At 48.5% G+C, this 21096-nt stretch overlaps 1 protein-coding gene across 3 annotated transcripts in view; it reads left to right on the forward strand.

The window, feature by feature from the left end:
• The first annotated feature begins 1490 nt into the window (after nt 1–1490).
• Nucleotides 1491–21096, forward strand: part of ENTPD3 (ectonucleoside triphosphate diphosphohydrolase 3) — a 37724-nt gene continuing 18118 nt past the window's right edge. Inside the window, exons 1-4 of one of the 3 annotated variants that reach the window (XM_047876272.1) lie at nt 1491–1579; nt 2528–2579; nt 7844–7971; nt 15714–15831. In XM_047876272.1, the coding sequence (XP_047732228.1) occupies nt 2540–2579; nt 7844–7971; nt 15714–15831 (286 nt within the window). In that variant the 5' untranslated portion in view covers nt 1491–1579; nt 2528–2539. Of the gene's footprint in view, nt 1580–2023; nt 2043–2527; nt 2580–7843; nt 7972–15713; nt 15832–21096 lie in introns of those variants that run through there. The other 2 variants (XM_047876273.1, XM_047876274.1) reach the window with 2 other exon arrangements.

Raw genomic sequence — 21096 nt, forward strand, 5'->3', positions numbered from 1 at the left:
ATTTGAGACAGTGCCAGGAGCAGAATTTCCAGGGACATTTGGAAAATAAAGGAGACCATTGGGCCCTCAAAGGAGGCTGGTGCTCACATTTCCAAAGCCTCTAAATTGAGGGAAGCAAAGAGGAAAGCTGGCAACATGGACGGGTCTCTGTTATCTTTAGAACGAGCACCAACTGCATTTCAAGCCCCTTAGGCCCAGGAACCTTCTCTCAGCTCCTGGGGAATCACTGAGGATCTTAAGGTCAGTCATTCACTCCATAGCCCAAAGTCACTGACCTCAGGTGTCAGTGCAGCATCAGCAGCTGTTTGTGGGTTTACGGCCCCCGGGTGCAGAGATCAGCTCTCAGTCGTGTGTCTTGTCTCTCATTGGCACAAAGCTTTCAAAGAAAGGAAGTCTTGTAATTCAACAAGCATTCACTGATTGTCTGACATCCTCCTCGCAGACCCTCTACAAATCTCCCAGAAGGGCCCATTTCAAACAACTCAGAGTGACGGATGCTCCTACACACACACACACACACACACACACACACACGCCTAGCTTGGAGCCCTTGTCTCTGGGCTCAGAGGTCTCAAATGAGGGCATTCTTCTCTAAAGGGCCCCATAATAGTGGGTTTGGCCCCATCTGCACAGGACAGGAAACTAGTGGCACATAGGGTCTAGCTCTCCAGGAGAACAGGCAGACACAGCCCAGACCTTAGCTCTTCCTTCCAGATAGTCTGGAGCCACTAGGAGGGGTGGTCAAACAGAAGCCCACTTAACCCTTTCGCTGGATCATTCCAAGAGTCCTTGAGGTCGCTGAGTAGAGCCAAAAATCTGCCTGCTGATGCATTAAAAACAGACTCCTGGGACATTTGAATCGCTGCATTTTTGTCCTGTTTGGCCTCTTCCAGGAAGAGCTTGCCCTGAATCATAACCTAATGATACCCATATAAAATGAGGTAGAAAAAAATAAATAGATAGATAAGAAAGGAAGAAATGAACTGCGGTGGGGTAGAGCATTGCTGAGTAACCAGTGAGGGGGTCCTTGGGCAGGGTCACCCTAGTTCTTCTAAAATACATGCCAGGAAACGTCTCTGTATTACTTTCCTCTCCTGGGCCAAGTGACTCAGGGACCAGGGTGCCTGCTGGCCTCACGCTCAACATTATGGGTGTTTACCGGCTTCCACTGCACGGAGAGATGGGGCACAGGGCTCACCTGTGCGCACCCGCGAGGCGCTTTCCGTGGCCCCACTCCCCCTCCACTTGGGCTTGGGGTGAGGGTGGAGGAAACCGAAAGAGAGGTCCAAGCGTTCTTGGCCTTGACGTTGATGGAAGAGGGAGTCGGGCAGTCGACACCCTCCTCACCTTCTCCAGGTAGCGCTGGCGGGGCGGGGACGGAGGGCACTGGAAGAAGCGTAGGAAAGGTGCTGGGCCTTGACCCCGCCGAGGGGGCGGCGCCGGGCCGCGGCGGCCCCGCCCCCGCCCCGCGCAGCCCCGCCTCCCCCGCCTCCCCCGCCGCCGCAGAGCCTCCCGCGAGCTGGCGGCCGGCGGCCACTGCGGCAGCGCAGCTCGCCCTCCGCCGAGCGTCCGCGCGCAGGTGAGGACCGGGGACCCCGCGCCCCCGCCGCCGAGGGAGGCGCTGGAAGCTTCGTGGCGCTGGGCGCTGGGAGGGAAGGAGGCGAAATCGGATTCCGCAGAGGCAGGGAGGGAGGGACCGAAGGACGCGCGCCCCAACCTTCGGGCGGCGGGGAGGGGTCCGTGCCAAGCAGGGAGAGGTGGCCGCGTCTTCCCCGAGCGCATCTGTGGGCCCGGAGATGCGCCGGCGCGCAGAGAGCCTGGCTGCGCGGAGACGCAGTGCCAGAGCGGGGCCTCCCAGATCCTGGGGCGCTGGATCCGGGGGGCCCTGGATCCCCTTGCAGCTGGTTCCAGCCGGCAGCTAAAAATAAACCTCCCGGGGCTTCCAGGGGCGACTCCAAGTTCACCGGTCGCCGACCCCCCCCAGGAACCCGCCCTGCTGCTGTGAGTTGGAGAGCCCTGCCTCAGCCCTGTGAATGTTACCAGTAGGTGGAAGATTCGTTCTGCCCAGGGCGGTGTGTACAGGTGGAAAAATCTGCAGGAAGTGATTGACTTCTTCTCTGAAGATTTTCAGTTTAAAATTTGGGCAGACCCGTTCTTTTCCTCGCGTCTGCGGAGGGGACGCTAGAATTTCAGCCGAGCTTTGGGTCTGGGGCCGAAGATCTCAGGTGTATGTGTCCCCCGGAAGGTTTTGATTTGTAAGAAGTGAAGTGGGTTGGAAAGCGGGTTTTGCTTTGTGATGGGCTTTTCTGCTGGGACCAGTGAGATTCCTTTGCTAAAGGTAATCATAGCCTTTTTATCTGAAAAACAGGATTAAGAGGCAGCTGCGTGGCTTCCACATCACCCCCCTCCTGCCCCCCGATCAGATGTTCTTTAGTGGCGCCCCCAAATTGGGTTTGACACTGCACGTTTGGGGAACTGAAGTCAGGGTCCACGGACACACTGTCATTCTGTGTTCTCTCACCTACAGTTGGGAGGAAAGATGTTCACTCTGCTGACCCGCCAACCCTGTGAGCAAGCAGGTTAGTATCTCCGAACAGGCAGCGAGTGTGATATTGACAAGGCACAATCCCCGCTTCAGCCCCCAGTGTTTTAACGCCTGTCTGTCCCCTGCCAGTGACTTTAAGGGCTTTGGTTGGAGCCTCAGTTGCTCGCCAGGCTTTCACCACCAGGCATGCCTCAGATAGAAGTAAGGCTTTCCATCAAAGTTACACAAAACGAGGACTAACGTAACGTGCATGTTTTGCTTAAATGGTGTTTCCGGGTTGCATAAGCCACTAATTTGGCCCTTTGTGGTTTCCCTTACCAACCTGTGTGTGAAGGTTTGCCTCAGAGTATTGTTGATTTTGTGATGAGTTGCGAGGTCCTCAGATCAGTCCTCTACTTCCACCCAAGTGTTGCTGCTGGCACAGCACCTACGGCACCCGGCGCTCCCCACCCCACCCCAGGTCAGCGTTGTTACCCCTTACACCGGAGGCACATGTGCAGAACTCTCACACACCGGCTTCCAAGCTTGCCCTGCCTGCCTGCCTCTGGAGTATGTTTTGCGGTTGTTCGTGTAGAAACCCAGAAGGGTCTGGCCTCCCTACTCTCAGGTAGACACCTTGTAATTACGGGGTTTGTTCACTCCTAATGACAGCACAGCTCTGGGCTGTATCCCCTAAATGAATGAGACCTGGTCTGGCCCATTTTGCTTTGTGATACGCTTTTCTGCTGGGGCAAAGGTCTGCTTGAGGGTAATCATAGCTTTTTACCTGAAAACTGCTGAGGCGAAGGACTGGGGAGTCCAGTGTGGTCAGCCACTGCTCACGTATCACCCCCCTCCCTGCCCTGGACAGATAATCCTTAGTTGTGTCCCGAGACTGGGCATTCTTATCTTCCAAAAGGGTATGATTTTAGGATAGTAGAAGCAGTTTATACAAGTCTTTTTCTGTAGAAGGAAATTGTACCTAAAGAGCTAATTTACTTTGATTTCCAGGTTTTCCCCCAAAATGCTTTGAAATTTTAACACATATACCGTAATACCACACATCAGGCTAACTTGTTACACTGTTTAATTTAGCAAATTAAAGTTCTCCCGTGTCTTGTTAGGGGGGCGGAAAGTGCCTTAAACCTGTAAAACTGACACTGACATGTGACATATTCTTTAAATGTTGATCAGACTCTTACGTCGGCGGATAAACTGGTTTCTGGCTAGTTCACGTACTTTTATCTGGAATCACAGAAAACTGATCTGGGACCCATTTAGAGGCTCTGAAGGTCAACTTCACAGTGGCTGGCCTCCCTCCAGTTGCTGTCACATGCAATTCTGCAGTGAGTAACTTTAGGTATAAGTCGTTTTGCATACACGGGGCTAGTTCCGTGGCATAAATTCCCAGAAGTGGGATTGCAAGTCAGATGGCACACACCTTTGGAACTTTGATAAACATTGACAAACCACTCTCCATTGATGGTGTGCGGGTTTACACTCCCCGTGACAAGGTAGGAGAATTAGGGTGTTGGGTGACCACCTTTAGTAACAGGAAGTGTCTGTACCTCAGGGAAATCAGAATGGGCAAGAAGAGTTGGCTGTTCTGAGCTACAGAGATGCACTACGTGACTGGCCTTGCCAGCTACTCAGTACTGTGATATAATCGGATATTGAGACCGAACCTAATTCTATACAGTTTTATACACATGCCCTTTTTTCTTTCCAGAAAAATGTCTCCTAGAAACAACGAAGAAGCAAAGCCTAGGTTATATGATCTACAAGTAAATGTTCTAGAATAGGAACACACGTGGCTATAGAACACTTGAAATGTAGCTAGTGAGACAGAGGAACTGAGTTTTTAATTTTATTTTAATTCGTCTACATTTATTTTTTTTAGTGGTTATTTATTTTTGAGAGACAGAGAGAGACAGAGCACGGACAGGGGAGGGGCAGAGAGAGAGGGAGACACAGAATCCGAAGCAGGCTCCAGCTGTCAGCACAGAGCTCCACACGAGGCTCCAGCCCAGGAACCGTGAGATCATGACGTGAACCAAAGTTGGATGCTTAACCGACTGAGCCACCCAGGTGCCCCTATTAATTCATCTACGTTTAAATGCCCAGTTGGTGATGTTTACAGCAGCACTTTCAACAATAGCCAGATTACAGAAAGAGCCCAAATGTCTATCAACACATGGATGGATAAAGAAGATGTGGTTTAGATATACAATGGAATACTGCTTGGCAATGAGAAAGAATGAAATCTGGCCATTTGCAACAACATGGATGCAACTGGAGGGTGTTATGCTACGTGAAATAAGTCAGTCAGAGAACGACAGATACCATATATTTTCACTCGTGGGGAACTTGAGAAACTTAACAGAAGACCACGGGGGATGGGAAGGGGTAAAAATAGTTACAAACAGAGAGGGAGGGAGGCAAACCATAAGAGACTCTTAAATACAGAGAACAAACTGAGGGTTGATGGGGGGTCAGGGAGAGGGGAAAATGGGGGATGGGCATTGAGGAGGGCACTTGTTGGGATGAGCACTGGGTATTGTATGTAGCGATGAATCATGGGACTCTACCCCCAAAACCAATTGGGTATCACCATTTACATTTATGTCATAGTTTTACCAAGACTATTATTTAGTGAATATTTTTTTTAATTTTATTTTTTTTAAATTTACATCCAAATTAGTTAGCATATAGTGCAACAATGATTTCAGGAGTGGATTCCTTAATGTCCCTGGCCCATTTAGCCCATCCCCCCTCCCACAACCCCTCCAGTAGCCTTCTGTTTGTTCTCCACATTGAAGAGCCTCTTATGTTTTGTTCCCCTCCCTGTTTTAAATGATTTTTGCTTCACTTTCGATGTGTTCATCTTTTTTGCATCTTAAAGTCCTCATATGAGCGAAGTTACATGATATTTGCCTTTCTCTGACTGACCGATTTTACTTAGCATAATACCCTCTAGTTCCATCCACGTAGTTGCAAATGGCAAGATTTCATTCTTCTTGATTGCCAAGTAGTACTCCATTGTATATATATACCACATCTTCTTTATCCATTCATCCATCAGTGGACATTTGGGCTCTTTCCATACTTTGGCTTTTGTGATAGTGCTGCTATAAACATGGGGGTGCATGTGTCCCTTCAAAACAGCACACCTGTATCCCTTGGATAAATGCCTAGTAGTGCAATTGCTGGGTCGTAGGGTTGTTCTTTTTTTAATTTTTTGAGGAACCTCCATACTGTTTTCCAGAGTGGCTGCACCAGCTTGCATCCCCAAGTCAATATTTTAATTGAATGCCTTTTTATGTTTAAAAAAATTAAGTATAATTTATATACAGTGAAATGGATAGATTTTAAGTTGTGCCCCTAAATTGGGTACCCTTGTCTTCCAAAAGGGGATGTTTTTAGTATGGGACAATTTCTTTTTTTAATTTTTATCATGTTTATTTATTTTGAGAGAGAGAAAGAACATGAGCAGGGGAGAGGGAGAGAGAGAGAGAGGGGAGAGAGAGAGAGAATCCCAAGCAGACTCCACATTGTCAGCACAGAGCCTGACGCAGGGTTCGAACCCATGAACCGTGAGATCATGACCTGAGCCAAAATCAAGAATCAAACCAATTGAGCCTCCCGGGCACCCCAGGATGGGGCAATTTATTGAAAAAAAAATTTTTTTTAAGGGAAATTATACCTAAGGAGTGGTTTACTTTATTTATTTGTTTGTTTGTCTGTTTGTTTATTTTCTGCCCTGGGGAATTCTGTCAGTCTTTTATTTTTCTTAAACCTTTTTTTTTTTTAATTTCCCCCCAGAAGGGTTTACTTACTTACTTACTTACTTACTTATTTATTTATTTATTTATTTATTTATTTATTTAATATAACTTATTGTCAAATTGGCTAACATACAGTGTGTAAAGTGTGGAGCTGGTTACTTTAATTTTCACATTTTCCTCAAAGGACTATGAAAGTTTTGATGAATTTTGACAAAGGCACACACCCATATACTCCACAATTCTGTGAAGATATGGGGCATTTCTATTACCCCAGACAGCGCTCCTGTGTTCCTTCCCGGGGAACCCCTGCCCCAGCCCTCTGGACTGTCACTGTTCTCATCTTAGTCACCTGCCTGTTTTAGAACTTCACGTGAATGGAATCATTTCAGTACAGAACAGTATTTGTTTCTTTCTTTAAAAAAAAAAAAAAAATCTGTTGCTACTGCATTTATGAAATTTCCATTAGCCCATACTGGTTTCTTACGACCCAAGTAAATATCTGCTCAACATGATCTAGTTAAGTGGGGCGCCTGGTTGGCTCAGTTGGTTAAGCATCCAATTTCAGCTCAGGTCATGATCTCATGGTTTGTGGGTTCGAGCCCCGCGTCAGGCTCTGTGCTGGAGCGGGCTTTGGATTCCGTGTCTCCCCCCTCTCTCTGCCCCTGCCCAGCTCACGATCTGCCTCAAAAACAAATAAAGCATTAAAAACATTTTTTAAGTGATCTAGTTAAGCAATATTAGTTAATCATCAGTCCATTATGGTAATCATGTACCTTTATACAATACAGATATAATTACCTTTATTCAGAGGCTATGTATTTAGATGAAGATGATTCATATGCTTCTTTTTGTTTTGTTTTGTTTTGTTTTGCTTTTAAATGAGTATAGTTTCCATGTTGTGATTGAATTATGAGTACCAGAGATGACATGACCCCTTTGGGAGTGAACACGTGGGTCTAGTGATTCTTTGTGAATGTAGGGGAAACCCTATACCTTCACTGCAGACACAGGAAAAATGGCTGAGGTTGACATCTTACTGGAAACTCAAATATTTCAGAAATTCATACATGTTACTGTTTCCTTGACAGTATGTCACTGAGTACTGAGCCTGATAATCATTGACTATATCTGAAGGGTAGTATTCATTTCTCTTTGTCTGATGTTATTTTTAAATGAGATATTATACCACTGGCATTAATAGAAAACCCATATTTTTTCATCTCCATTGAAGTAAATGTTATTGTAAAGCATCTCAGGGCTGACCAATAATATGCATAACACGTTTCGGGAGATACCAGGAAACTAAACCACGCACCCCTTCTCTGCAAATGGCGTTTTAGTTCCCTCTCTGGAGAAAAGATAAATGGGCTTTGGAGCCCAATCACTCCTCTGCCTTAAAAAGTCTTGGCCTTACTAAAGCCAGAGAAAGTGCTGTAGGCATGCAGTCGTGCACCCAGTCCTTGGATTCTACAAAGAAGGCCAGTGCCTTGTTCCTACTTTCCCCTCATGTGTCTTCTGGGTCTTTCCATTTTAGGCCTCAAGGCCCTCTCTCGAACCCCAGCCATCATCGCCTTGGTGGTCTTGATTTTGAGTGTTGTGGTGCTTGTGACCATCACACTCATCCAGTTTCACCAGAAAGAGGTCCTCCTTCCAGGACTGAAGGTAAGTGTGAAGGGATTGGCACTGAAGGGATGGGCTATGACGTCAGGTATTCTAAGGCCATGAGTTAGAAGAAAACCCTTTACCCCGTCTCCAGTGGGGGAAGACCCAAGGAAGAACCCAGGGATCCTTGACATAAGACCCAGGGGAGAAGCTCTGGGCATACCGGCTTTGTGCTGTTTGACACTACAGATTGATAATGGTGACCCTTCTCCAAGGACCGTATGGCCTTGCTTTGACTCCTGACTGTTGGAGCCCAAGCTAGACCTTGTAGCCAAGGATTCCAGAAGGCTGCCAGAGATCTAGCAGCTTGTACATTTCCCAAGACCACACAACCCTGACCATGAGTGAAGCCAGGGAGACCCAGCCTCCTCTTCTGGCCTGACCTGGTAAACAAGACATCAATGACTTGAAAAGGTCCCCTTGAGCTGTATTTGTGCAACCTCTCTTGAGTCTAAAAGTGTGCCATGATCCCTCTGACTCTTCCCCTTGAAAAATTACTCAGGACCCATGCTCAGTTTCAGAGGCTACTCTTAGCCCTTTTGATAAGTGCCCAAATGACCTCTCAAATGATGTCCGACAGTCTGAGAACCATATACATCACCCCAGCCTTGGATGTAAAGGTGATGGGAGGTGATCCTGTGCAAGACTGTCAGACGAAGGGGAAAAGAGTCCTTCAGTCATTTTGGGTAGAGGTTGGCAAAATTTTTCTGTAAAGAGCTAAGTACTACATATTTAGACTTTAAAGGTCATTATAGTCTCTGTCACGTATCTTTTTTTTGTTTGTTTGTCTCCTATGACTCTTTAAAAATGTACAAACCCTTCACCCTTCTTAGCTATAGGGCCATAGGAGCCAAGAAAACCAACTGTTATTTGAACCTCATTTAGCCTTTACCCTTGACCTCAAGAATCCTGTCTACATCTTCCTGCTCTTAGTGACTATTCAAAGGCTGTATTTGAAATAGAAGTTTTTTTTAATTTTATAAGATAAAAAAGAAACTAATATTGCCTCGGCTGTGTGGGTGAGTTAGACCCACCATTCTGAGGCTGCTCTTCTGAAGGATTAAAGTAAAACTCCTTTAGATGATGGCATTTGGTTCTTTTATAAGACATTTTACTTAAGAATCTCAGCCCCCCCTCCCCCCACCCCCCACTTCAGGGGTGCCTGGGTGGCTCAGTCGGTTAAGCAACCAACTCTTGATTTCAGCTCAGGTCATGATCTCATGGTTCATGAGATCAAGCCCCGAGTTGGGCTCTGTGCTGACAGCATGAAGCCTGCTTGGGATTCTCTCTGCCTCTCCGCTGCTCATTCTCTCTCTCTCTCTCTCTCTCTCTCTCTCTCTCTCAAAATAAATAAACTTAAAAAAATCTCAGGCCCCATGAATAACATGAAGAAAAAAAAAAAAAAAAAAAACCTTATGCAACTGTCCAGGGATGAGAGAAAAACAGATTATCTGGTTGTCTAAAGACAATAGCCAAGGCCGAGAGAAGCCATTTTCCCAACCTCGGGGCACTGTCTTCTTCTCTAAACTGCATAAAATCAGGATCGCAACCAGGCGTATCACCATCTCCTTATGCTTTGTAAACTTTTCAGCTTGGTGAGCACTTTTCCCTGAATTATCTCATGTAACCCTTGCGGCAGCGACAGCAGGGGGACAAAGCAAGCATTGTCACCCCCACTTTGCAAGTGAGGAACCATGGGTTTGGCCAGTGGATGGCAGGACGGGAACTGAAACCTTGTCCCTCCTGTTCCCAAGGCCAGGGCTTTCTTCACTACCTCCCTCCTCTCCCTGATCCTAAGTTCAGAATGAGGGACCCAGGAGGAGCTACTGACCTTGACTAGAGAACTTATCTTCCTTTGCACAGGAGGGATGGGTGGGGGAGGGTGGGCGCAGATGCAGGAAGGCTTGCTGAACGGGAGGATGGAAGTACCCCCCAATTGGGGGCAAGACTAATGCCACTCTTAAACCCCACGAGCCACTCTTACACCCCAGGAACCACTCTTACACCCCATATTTCAGAGGAACCAGCTCTAGCTATATTCCAGGTTTATCCCTCTCCATGGCGCAAGGGAATGTGCCCACCCAGAGTCGTGCGTCCCCTTCTAGAATGTGCTGTGGTGCCTGAGACTCCAGAAGCCAGGGTCTGTGTGGACCTCCTCCTGAGGACCGACCTCACCAGTGATCTGAGGGGTGGCAAAGGGGCAGCCATTTGCAGGAAGTGTAGACAGAGCGTGGATATGGGGTCGGAGCTGTCCCACCTTCTAGAGTCTGCATACAGGTGCGTGAGGCTCTTTGCTCTGTGGATTGGCCAGGGGTGTGGGGTGAGGACGGGTGGAAGTTTGGAGGGGGAGTAAAAGTCTTCATTTAAAAAATTTTCCCTCAGGCCCTGAAGAAGTTTGGGATGGGTTGGTTAAGGCAGTTGACAGCCGCTAGCTTTCACTTGTTCTAGGAGGTAAGAGGTAAGTCCTCTGTTCATACTGGAGGGGCGTGGAGGGATTAGAAGACTAGAAGAGTAAACTGAGTAGAGAAAAGTAGACCCCAGGGCAGTAAGGAGGCTACCATTGAAAGAGAGGAGCACACATGTCTCAGGCTCCTGGGTCAGGTGGGTTCCCCTGATCAAAGATGTGAGTAAAAGCAGGCCATCTGGGAATGACCCGAGGAAACACAGGTAGGGGGTGGGAGGTGAGACAGGAGGGAAGGCAGCCCCTGGAGGGCCTGCCACCCAGCAGGTTACCACTGTGGGCAGTGGGGGCTCAGTCCTGGGGAGGACTCTCAGTCTGGGAGCCAGTGTAAAACTCATCCCCAGGTGAGTCCTCTACCAAAGGGCATCTGGAACACCTGCTTCACAGGTATCCCACTCAAGGACATACTTACACGACCAGCTTCCACTAGCCATTGGCGGAGTGGCTGCTCCCTGGGAGACGCTAACCCCCTCGTATTTCTGGCATGCCGCATGCTCAGGTGGGCTCGGCCACTAGAGAAAGCCTTTAGACGCGTGGAAAGCGCATGGTTGGACAGCACAGCGGTAAGGCCTGAGGCGTGTGGGCAGGGAACCCTCCATGACTATTCCACGTGGATATGATTACTCACGGGTGGGAACGGAGGAGCAGAAAGGGTGAATCGCTTCTCACAGTTGCTCACACTGGAAATAGCAGACGTGGGACCTAAGAAACAAAAGAGAACAGAAAACAGGGCCTCGAACGAGGGTTTAGAAGGACCAGAAGACCCACGCTCACCAATTAGCAGACAGTTCGTTCAAAGAGGGGACCTGTAATCTGCTCAGAATCGCGCTGCCAGGCCCCAGTCACAGTTGCAGGGGACGAGAAGTTGTATCACCTTGGAATGTTGACTCAGAGGACTCATTCTGCTTAGCTGGGTGGATTAAATGTGAGAAAAGACAGATGTTCTGAGCCGGGGGTACCGGGAGCAGAACGGCCACTTGAAAGAACATTCCACCTGCAGCCCTTCTCAGGTTGAGGACAAGCCTCTTGTGTTTGGCTCTTCGGTGTGTGCCAGGGGTGGGAAGGGCAGTTGTGGAAGTGAAGCTGAATGAATTCAAGGGCTTTTACGTTGTTATGTTTGTGTTTTCATAACCTTGAACGTTGTTTTGCCTCTGTGTAAAGATGACAGTCGGTTACGAGGGCCGGCTCCACAATGGCCTGTGGGGGGTGGGGGTGGGCTGGAATTTTCCTTAAGACCCTAATGAAAAGTCATGATAGCTGGCTATTACATGCAACCTTGGCTTACCTAACCTTGGTCTATCAGAGTTTAAGAGCAGAACTATCAAAACTCAGTCAAGGGTCAACGCGTCCCCAGTGCCATTTTCATTGTTCTGGTCCAACCTGCTCCACCAGCCTGAAGAGTAAACATGGTGGCATCACTTCTATTTTTCACTCAGCCCCCCACCTGCTTCCTTCTCATGAAGTCCAATCTCTTCCTCTCGAGACTTCTCCCTCCCCAGCCCCAATCACAACTGTCTAGAAGCCCTGGAGTTTCTCAGTCCAGTATGATCAGTACCCCATTGCCACTGCCCCTTGCAGCCACAGGACATCAGTGTCCAAGAGGGGCCTACGTAGTCCCGCTCAGGTCACATGAGATCCCCATATTGAGTCACACTCCCGTGCTTGGCCGTTATTCTTCAAAGCACAACCACGAGACCAGGCTGTGCTAAAACCATTCCTTTGTAGGGACACCTGTGTGACTCAGTCGGTTAAGCGTCCGACTCTTGATTTTGGCTCAGGTCACGATCTCATGCTGCGTGGGTGTAAGCCCCGCCTTGGGCTCTGCGCTGACAGTGCAGAATCCGCTTGGGATTCTCTCTCTCCCTCTCTCTCTGTCCTTCACCACTTGCATTCTCGGTCTGTCTCTCAAAAACAAGCAAACAAACAAAAAAACATTCCCTTGTAACCCTCATTGGTTATCAGTCATCAGCCCGGATCTCTGGTGCCTTGTGGCCCTTCCTGGTTACCCCTTAGAGAGTGAAAGTTGGATAATTAGTTTCTTCCTTTCCAGACAGATGTGGCTTCTTCATCACATCGGTCCACCTCCTCTGTAGTCAGGTCTGCATACTACTTAGCTACAAGCTTGCTTTTGAGGGACTTTTTGTCTGAACAAAGAAAGTCTGCTCTATGCACCAGGCATCTTTTTTTTTTTTTTTTTTTGAGAGACAGAGAGAGAGAGAGTGTGTGTTCATGTGAGTGGGAGAGGGGCAGAGAGGGGGGGAGGGGAAGAGGATCTGAAGCAGGCTCCGAGCTGACGGCAGAGAGTCCAATGCGGGGCCCGAACTCACAGACTGTGAGATCAGGACCTGGGCCAAAATTGGGTGCTCGACCGACTCGCTACCGAGGCACCCTAGGCACCTTATTACTAAACAGTCAACCCTGTTAGACCTGGTTTCCTTGGAACTCAGTGAAAGCATGGGGGCTGTGTGTAGAGGTCTGATGGCCAGTTAGAACCAAGCTCGGGCCCAAGTCTGTGACGGTGGGCAATGCTTTACCTCTGTGAGCCTCAGTTTCCCCATATGTCAAGTGGGAAGGATGACCACACCTGCCCTGTAGATGCAACACTACAGCACTTTGGGCAATGCCTGGCATATTAGAAGTGCTCCACAAATGTGTATTACTACTAGGATCCCTCTTATTATGCCGAGAGGGATGATGATGGATGATGATGATAGTGCTAATAACAAATCTAAGAAAACTGTTCTTACGACTTTTGCTTTTGTTAGAAGCTCACACATCCCTTAAGTTTTGGATCATGGGGTTCTCACGGAAGACTGTTTCCTTTTGGTTAACCCACTGAGTGTGTCTTCAGTTCTACATTCAAGCCACGTTCTTTTCTGACACTGCGTTGGACAGGGGGTTACTCACTGCCCAGCTGAACTGAATGAAATCAGTCCCCATCCCACCCACTCCATCAAACCACATTGAGTTCCGCTGATTTAGGTAAGGGACCTCTCGAAAAGACCAACTTTTCCACTTTGGAAAACGTCAGCAATCAGTGGTGGGGTGGATACCTAGTCCTCAGGAGTAGCCCCGGGCTCAGGGCTGGTCCCTGTCAGCACATCCGGCAGGTGCCCGAGGGGAGGGCCAGCTGCTCCCACCTTGGTGAAAATTGGATGCCAGCTGGGATGACGATGAACGTGAAAATGGCCCTTCTTCCTCCTTCCTGAGCTTGGCACAGTAGCCCCAAGCCTCCTTCACAGGGAAAACGCACTCTTTGTGAAGAGCTGGGATCCAGAAGATCTGGGGAGGGTGGGGACCCTGTGGAGTGGTTGCTCACGTGTGCTCCCTTCTGTAGTCAGGATCCAGTGTGGAGGGGCCAGGGGCCGGTGCTGGGCTGGTGGGGGGTCGGCAGCAGGAGGGAGGAGAGAAATCGGACTGGTAGGGAGGCTCAGATCGCTTGAGTGCCCGGTTTCCTTCAGTGCCACCTGTGCGTTAATCTCCGGGTGAGCAGGCTGTGAACAATGCCTTCCTTGTTCCCCCGGGGGGTGTCATGTCAGGATCCCCGTCAGCATTCGTCAGACTGAAGGCTGAGATTAGGAGGGTGTCTAAGTTCAAATACCGACGGACGCAGGATGTTCCGTCTCAATATAATGGGAAAGCTGCGATTGAGGAGCTAGGGCCACCCGTTTTTATTCGGTCCCCTTGTTTCAAATGAAACAAGCGTTTGTTGATAGTAGAAAGCTGGAGCCCTCCCAAATGGCTAGCATCAGGGAATTGGTTAAATGGATTATTGTACATCTCACGGAAGAGGTGGGGAATGTATTGAAAGCGATATCAGTATTTTTATTGGCGGCGAGAGATGTACATGATACACTTTTTATGTAAGAACAGAGCGTTGGAAAAGTCTACGTACAGTATAATCCTGGGTTGAATTGAAAACATATGTCTGACCGCATTTTCATATATGTAGCTGTATGCACAGGCGGCCATTAGAAAAGATGTATAACCAGGTGTTATAACAATAGTGGGATTTGAGGGGTGTTATTTACTTCTCTTTCCTCTTGTCTTTGTGGTTTTGTTTATTTTGCTTTGTTGATCTTTCCATATCACCTGTGTTTATTGAGCAGCCACGAGTGTTAGGCATAGGGTCTGTTTACTTCTGCAAGTTAAGTCGTCTGCCCATGAGGAAACCCAGAGACGTTAGGCCTCTTGCTACCTAGGGTCGCAAAGCAAGCAAGCATCCGTCTGAGTTCGACCTGCTTCCAGAACCCAAATTCATCTTCCTCCCTGAGACCAGCTAGCTTAACCCAACAGCAGTGGAATTGGAGAAAAGCTCCAGAAGCCTCCACTGCCCTGGGCTGACTCGGGGCCCACGCACATACTGACCTAGGTCAGCATTACTCATTCCAATCCCCGTAGGCTGCTAACGCATGCCCTTTCCTGCTCAGGCTTGGTCCAGGGCCTGGGCTGGGCCACACCCTCAGGGGAGGAAGCTTCCTGGTGCCTGCCTCAAGGTGGGGACCTGGTCCAGGACTCCTAGCCTGCTCTCCTGAGCACAGCTAGTCCTGGCACTGCTCTGGCAGACCCCCCCCCCCCCCCCCGTCTGTCCATGTACCGTGTTACCAAAGGGGGACAGTATGTCAGCGTTAGTTGGCATTTTGGGGTTTTTCTCCTGAATTGTGAATACCTTCATTCTGCAGGCCAGTGCAGGTACTGACGTGTGTCACCCTTGTGAGAATTTCCCATATTTACTTCAGGCTTATTGGCCTGGAAGTTTGAAGAACAGAGGGCAGCAGGCGACTGACTATTTTCGTTTCCCTCCTGAGGCCCAGGTGGCTTCTGTCCCCCCACCTCAGAGGTCTGGAAGAGGAAGAATCAGGGAACAAGTAAGATCCTCGGAGTATTAATTTTCAACCTTGGCGGCATATTGGAATCACCAAGGGAGCTTTAGAAACTGCGATGCCTGGGTCCACTCCCGGAGATTCTGATTTAATGGGTCTGGGATGTGGCCTTGGCCCTGGGAGTTTCCAAAACTCCCCAGGTGATTCTAATGTGGGCCAAGAGTGAGAACCATGCCCCAGAACACCTGACCCACCCCATCCCCATCCCCTTCCCCCACAGCCCAAGGAGACAAAGTTGGTTTGGAGAAACTCGGTTTTTTCCCTTGGTCAGCCCCTCCCCAAATGAAGCAGTGTGGATTACCCTCTGGAGAGTATTCGGAGTTCTCGGTGGCCCATTGGAAAAGAGTCCTCAGAGAGGCCCAGCCCATTTCTGACTCTCCCTTCCCCCTTTTGTTCAGTACGGAATCGTGCTCGATGCCGGGTCTTCCAGAACCACCGTCTACGTCTATCAGTGGCCAGCGGAGAAGGAGAATAATACTGGAGTGGTCAGTCAGACCTTCAAGTGTAGTGTGAAAGGTAAGGCCCGGACTGTGTGCAGGAGGCCCAAAGGGAAGCAAGGGAGAGTCCTAAGGGCCTTGGGAGGCCTGGAGGGATCCCAAGAAGCTGCCTGGAGGCAGGAATGAGCACTGCACTGGGCGTCAGGAACATATGTCATCCAATGGTAGTGGCACTCCCCATCCATGCAGTGACCTTGGGCCAGTCACCCCCTTCCTCTGGGCTTCAGTTTTCTCATGTCTAAAACATGGCGGTGCGTGGTGTGAGATTTTACCCTGCCACACTTGCTTGAATGCTGACGGAAGGCACAAGTCTCCTGGGTCAGAACAAAGGATGGTTTCTTACTCACAGCACTAGCAGTAGGCAGAGTATCAGCATTTTCTTGTGCTGGTTCTCTGAGTTTCACTTTGCACCAGGTGATGTAAGGAGGGCCAGATAGTATCTGCTCGCACGGTGGGTCGTATTACAGAAGAGGAACCCCGAGATTAGGGAATCTGAGACATTTATAATGCCTGCCTCTTGACCTGGGGGGAAACACTGTCTCTATCTTCTGAGCCTTGAAAGTATAATCCGGAGCAAAGGCAGTCGAGACTTCTGCTCGTAGGACATGCAGAAACATGAGGGAGTCGTGGAAAATTGTATTCCAGTAGGGGAATTGTATTCTAATTGGCCGTGTATGTCAGGGTGGGGGTTGGCGGTGGTAGAGATAGATGGACAAGGCATAACCAGACGGCCATGGCTCGGGTCCAGTAAAGCTTGATTTATAGACCCTGAAATTTTGAATTTCATATAGTTTTCAAGTGTCACAACATATTCTTTTAATTTTTTCCCTAGTATTTAAAATTGTAAAAACGGTCTTAGCCCACGGGCTGTGCAAAAAAAAAAAAAAGGTGATGAACTGGATTTGGCCTGAGAGATGCCCGCCCTTGAGACAGAACATTCTCGGCATCTTTAATGACCCTCCCCAACATAGCCTGAATTTTACATTCACTGTTTCCTTTGTCCTTCTTACAGTTTCATCCTTATGCGTTTAGTTTTTCCTGCTTTTGAAATCGGGATCAAACATGTATACACATAAATGGAGTCAACATTTATTCTGTAATTTGCTTCATTTACGGGCGTCGGGTTTTTAAGATCCATGTGTGTTAATAGGGAGGAGAGGAAGCTCATACGTTCTTCCCTGTTGATGGGCATTTGTGTTTCCATGATTATGGAAGCGATAAGGTTGAGTATATTTATATTTTAATTTACTTATAACATTATAAGTTATAAATATGCTTATGTATTTTATATTTATATGTCACATGATCATTTCTGGTTTTGTGAAATTCCTATTCTTGACTTTTTCTCATTGACTCATTGGGGTTCTTTTTTTTTTTTTTTAAGGTTTATTTATTTTGAGAGAGACACAGCATGAGTGGGGGAGGGGTGTAGAGAAAGGGAGACACAGAATCCGAAGCAGGATCCAGGCTCTGAGCTGTCAGCACAGAGCCCGTCGTGGGGCTCGAAGCCATGAACCGTGAGACCATGACCTGAGCTAAAGTCGGTCACTTAACCGACTGAGCCACCCAGGCGCCCCCGGAGTTCTTTATACATATTGTGAATATGAGTGCCCAGCTAGCATTATTATTATGTTGTTCTCATATTTCCTCACAGCTAATGATTTGTCTTTTTAAGTCTCTTCATTGTGTGTTTTGGTGAATAGGAGTTCTTTTTATGTAGGCACAATTATCAGTCTTCTCTTTTATGGTTTTGCTCTTGTGTATTTAAGAAATCCTTTAGCCTGAGATCATAAAGATATCCTTCAGTGAAAGTTTTATAATCTTGTCTTTTATATTTAAGGTTTATTTATTTTTGAGAAGGGGGGGGGAGAAAGAGAGAACGAGTGGGGGGAGGGGCAGAGAGAGAGGGAGACAGAGAATCCTGAGCAGGCTCCACACTGGCAGTGCAGAGCCCAGTGTGGGGCTCGAACCCACAAACCGTGAGATCATGACTTGAGCTGAAACCCAGAGTCAGACACTTAACCGACTGAGCCTCAAATACCCCACAATTAAGTCTTTGGTACACATAACCAACCCCAGTTAGTGTGTGTGTGTCTGTGTGTGCCTTTTTATTCTTTTAAATGTATTTATTTAAATAACTTATTGTTTAAATAAATTATGTATTTAAATTCAAACACAGTGTAGTGTTGGTTTCAGGAGTAGAACCCAGTGATCCATCCCTTATGTGTGTGCCTTTCTAAAAACCATCCTCTCCAGAGCATCATGATCTCTGACTTGGCCTGGAGCTTCCTGACCAGGATGTTAACACATCCTGAATGTGTTACTGAGGTATACCCTCAGCCCACGGACAACAGGTTAGAGACCCTGGACAGGTTCCCCCGGCCCCAAGCAGCCTCCTCCATTTGCCTCCATGATCTGCCCAAAGATAATCATCTCTGGGGGTCATGGCATTGAAAAAGCTGGGAAGCAGAATTAGCCTTTCCCACAGGGAGGCTAACAGAGATCTTTGAATAACAGGGCGAATTCTGATCATCTGCCTTTCAATGGAGGGCAGCCAGGAGCTCACCTACCCCGGTACCTAGGTGTCCAGGTTAGGTTGTCGATGAGCGGATATTGAGATAGAGTTTGGGATGCAAGGTAACTGTGAGAGATCCATACCTGTGGGGGGAAGGGAGAAGGAGGACTGGCCAGAAAGAGAAGTCACACTGCCACACGGGCCTGACGGAGCTCCGGGTGATCAGTTATCTTGCATGGCCCAAGTTGGCTGGGCTGCGACACCCCCGTTGCCCTCAGTTGTTGGATGGCGGCATCCTGGGAAGAGCAAGACGTTGAGCAAGGCAGCTGTCTGCAGCTAAGGCAAACCATGAAGGAGCGGACAGCAGAGACCCTAAGCCTTTATTTGAAGGGGCGTCTGCCTGGCCTCTCTCACAACGGGGCACTCGGATGTTTTCTGAGTACCGATTGCGTTGTTATCCACAAGACACGGGTGGCCACGGCCTTGCTCGGAGCTCAGCCGGAGATCGCCTCTCTGCTGTCCTCACTTCTGAGCCATCTCCTCCCCTTCAAGCGTGAAAGAGGGCAGCAGGATGTTCATTTTGAAAGGTGAGACCAGCCACTTCCAGAAAAGAGAGGGTCGTGTAGGGCAGTCGTTAAGACGTCACCTCATCCCTCCTGTGTGAGTTCCTGAGATGTTTCTGACCTCTCTGAGTTTTGACCTCTTCATCTCTAAAATACGAAGCATGAGAATAGTAATGCCCATCCCCTGGGAATCATGTGAAGATTCAATGACATGATATGTGTAAAGCAGGTAGCAAATGCACATGGTAAGCACTTAGTAAGTGTTAGCTATTATTATTCATGGCACGGTTTAGAGCTCCTGGATATTCTTGCCACAAAGTTAGTCTGTCCAGATCTGTCTTTAGACCCGGAGAGCAATTCAGCCAAGTCAGTCCTGATGATCTTCTGGCTGTAGGGGTAGATGTGACCTTCATGGGAGGGGCCCTTGGCCACCCAGGATGTGATTTAGGGGAGGGGCAGGGTCATGGAGCCCACATCATATCCATAAATGAGTCTTCTCTTTGATCGTAGTAGCCTCAGGGATCCATATATATACTCCAAATGACCAGAAGACCACAAACTAAATCGCAAAATACAGAGTTGAAGTTTGGCAAGTGCCATCGCCTTGAAGACACGTGGCTTCTCCAAGGATAATTTGGGTTTCTGGTTTCCCAGTTGCAAATTTCCCAGGGCTCCCCTGCCTTGGCCAGTCTGAGGGGGTGGTGAACGCTTGCTTGCCCTGCAGTGTTTCCCAGATACCCAGGCTCTTGGAGATTTCTTTCTTGTGGGCGAGGAGGGACCTGGTGAGTATCATCACTCCTCACTTGCCGCTGTTTTCCTGAGTTCACCGGGTGCTGCCTTAGCTGCTGGTCCCCATGCTGGTGTCTGAAGCTCTGGCTGCTTGTCGTAAAGCCATTCCCTGGAGGGCACCGGTCCCCTACACGCCCCTCCTGTCTTTCCCAGTGTGCGGTGCTAAAGCCTGCTGCTATCTCCTCCCACAAAGGACATTCACGTGTTCCCTTTAAACCAGTGCTTGAACTCTACTGGGGCCTAAGTGTAGCCATCTCCTCCGTTGAAATGCCTTAAGGAGTTGCTTTGGGGACCTGGCCATTACAGTTTTGAAAGCATCCTTTGCTTGGGTACATATCCTCGAGTAAGTTTTGTGTCATCTGTCCAGCCGCCTTTCTCCAGATTGGAATAGCAGTTCCAACCCTCCTTTCTTAGGGTTGTGAATCCCAGGATCCCATGAGCCCAATCCCGTCTTCCCTCTAGGAGGCTTATGGGACCTTATGCAAATAGGTCTCAGGTGACATGCTCAGATACCCCAAGTTTTGACATTCCAGCAAGGTTCCTAACCAGTCCCTTTCCAGAGACCAGCTCTGGCTGATCCAGATTGAACTGCATGATCCCCTTAGTATAGAGTTTCATACTGGTTTGAAAATCTCATTGGCTGATTGATTCATTTATCTCATAAATATGTATTGAGTGCCAACTGTTTGCCGGTAACTGTTCGTGCTGGGGATTCCAAACTGAAATATACAGGGGCACCGGGCTGGCTCAGTCGGTGGAGCATCTGACTCTTGATCTTGGGGTCATGAGTTCAAGCCCCACATTGGGCACAGAGCTTATTTAAAAGTGAATAAAAAATAGGGGCACCTGGGCGGCTCAGTCGGTTAAGCATCCAACTTCGGCTCAAGTCATGATCTCACCGTTCATGAGTTCGCGCCCCGCGTCGGGTTCTGTGCTGACAGCTCAGAGCCTGGAGCCTGCTTCCGATTCTGTGTCTCCCTTTCGCTCCCCCTCCCCTGCTCACGCACTCTCTGTCTCTCAAAAATAAACATAAAAACTTAAAAAAAAGTAGATAACAATAAATTAAAAATAAAAGGTAAATAAATAGATAAATAAAATATACAAAGTCTGTGCTGTTGTGGAACTTGCATTCGAATCGAGGCGATAGATCAGAAATAAGTGGGTATGAAACACGTCAGGGAGAAGTGCTGTACGGAGAAAGCAGCGAGGTAGGCAGACAGAGAGCGGTCCTGCTGTTTTTGACAGGATCATCAGGGAAGGACAAAGAGGGGACAGTTGCACAGAGGCAAAGTGCAAGAGTGTGAGCCATACACATTTTTGAGGGAAGAATGTGCTGAACAGAGGGCCCGGCAAGGGAGAAGGCCAGGGGTGGAAGCCGCTCGGCGTATTCTAGGAAAGGCAGAGGGGCCATTGTGGT

The sequence above is a fragment of the Prionailurus viverrinus genome, chromosome C2 (assembly GCF_022837055.1).
Source record: "Prionailurus viverrinus isolate Anna chromosome C2, UM_Priviv_1.0, whole genome shotgun sequence".
NCBI lineage: Eukaryota > Metazoa > Chordata > Mammalia > Carnivora > Felidae > Prionailurus > Prionailurus viverrinus.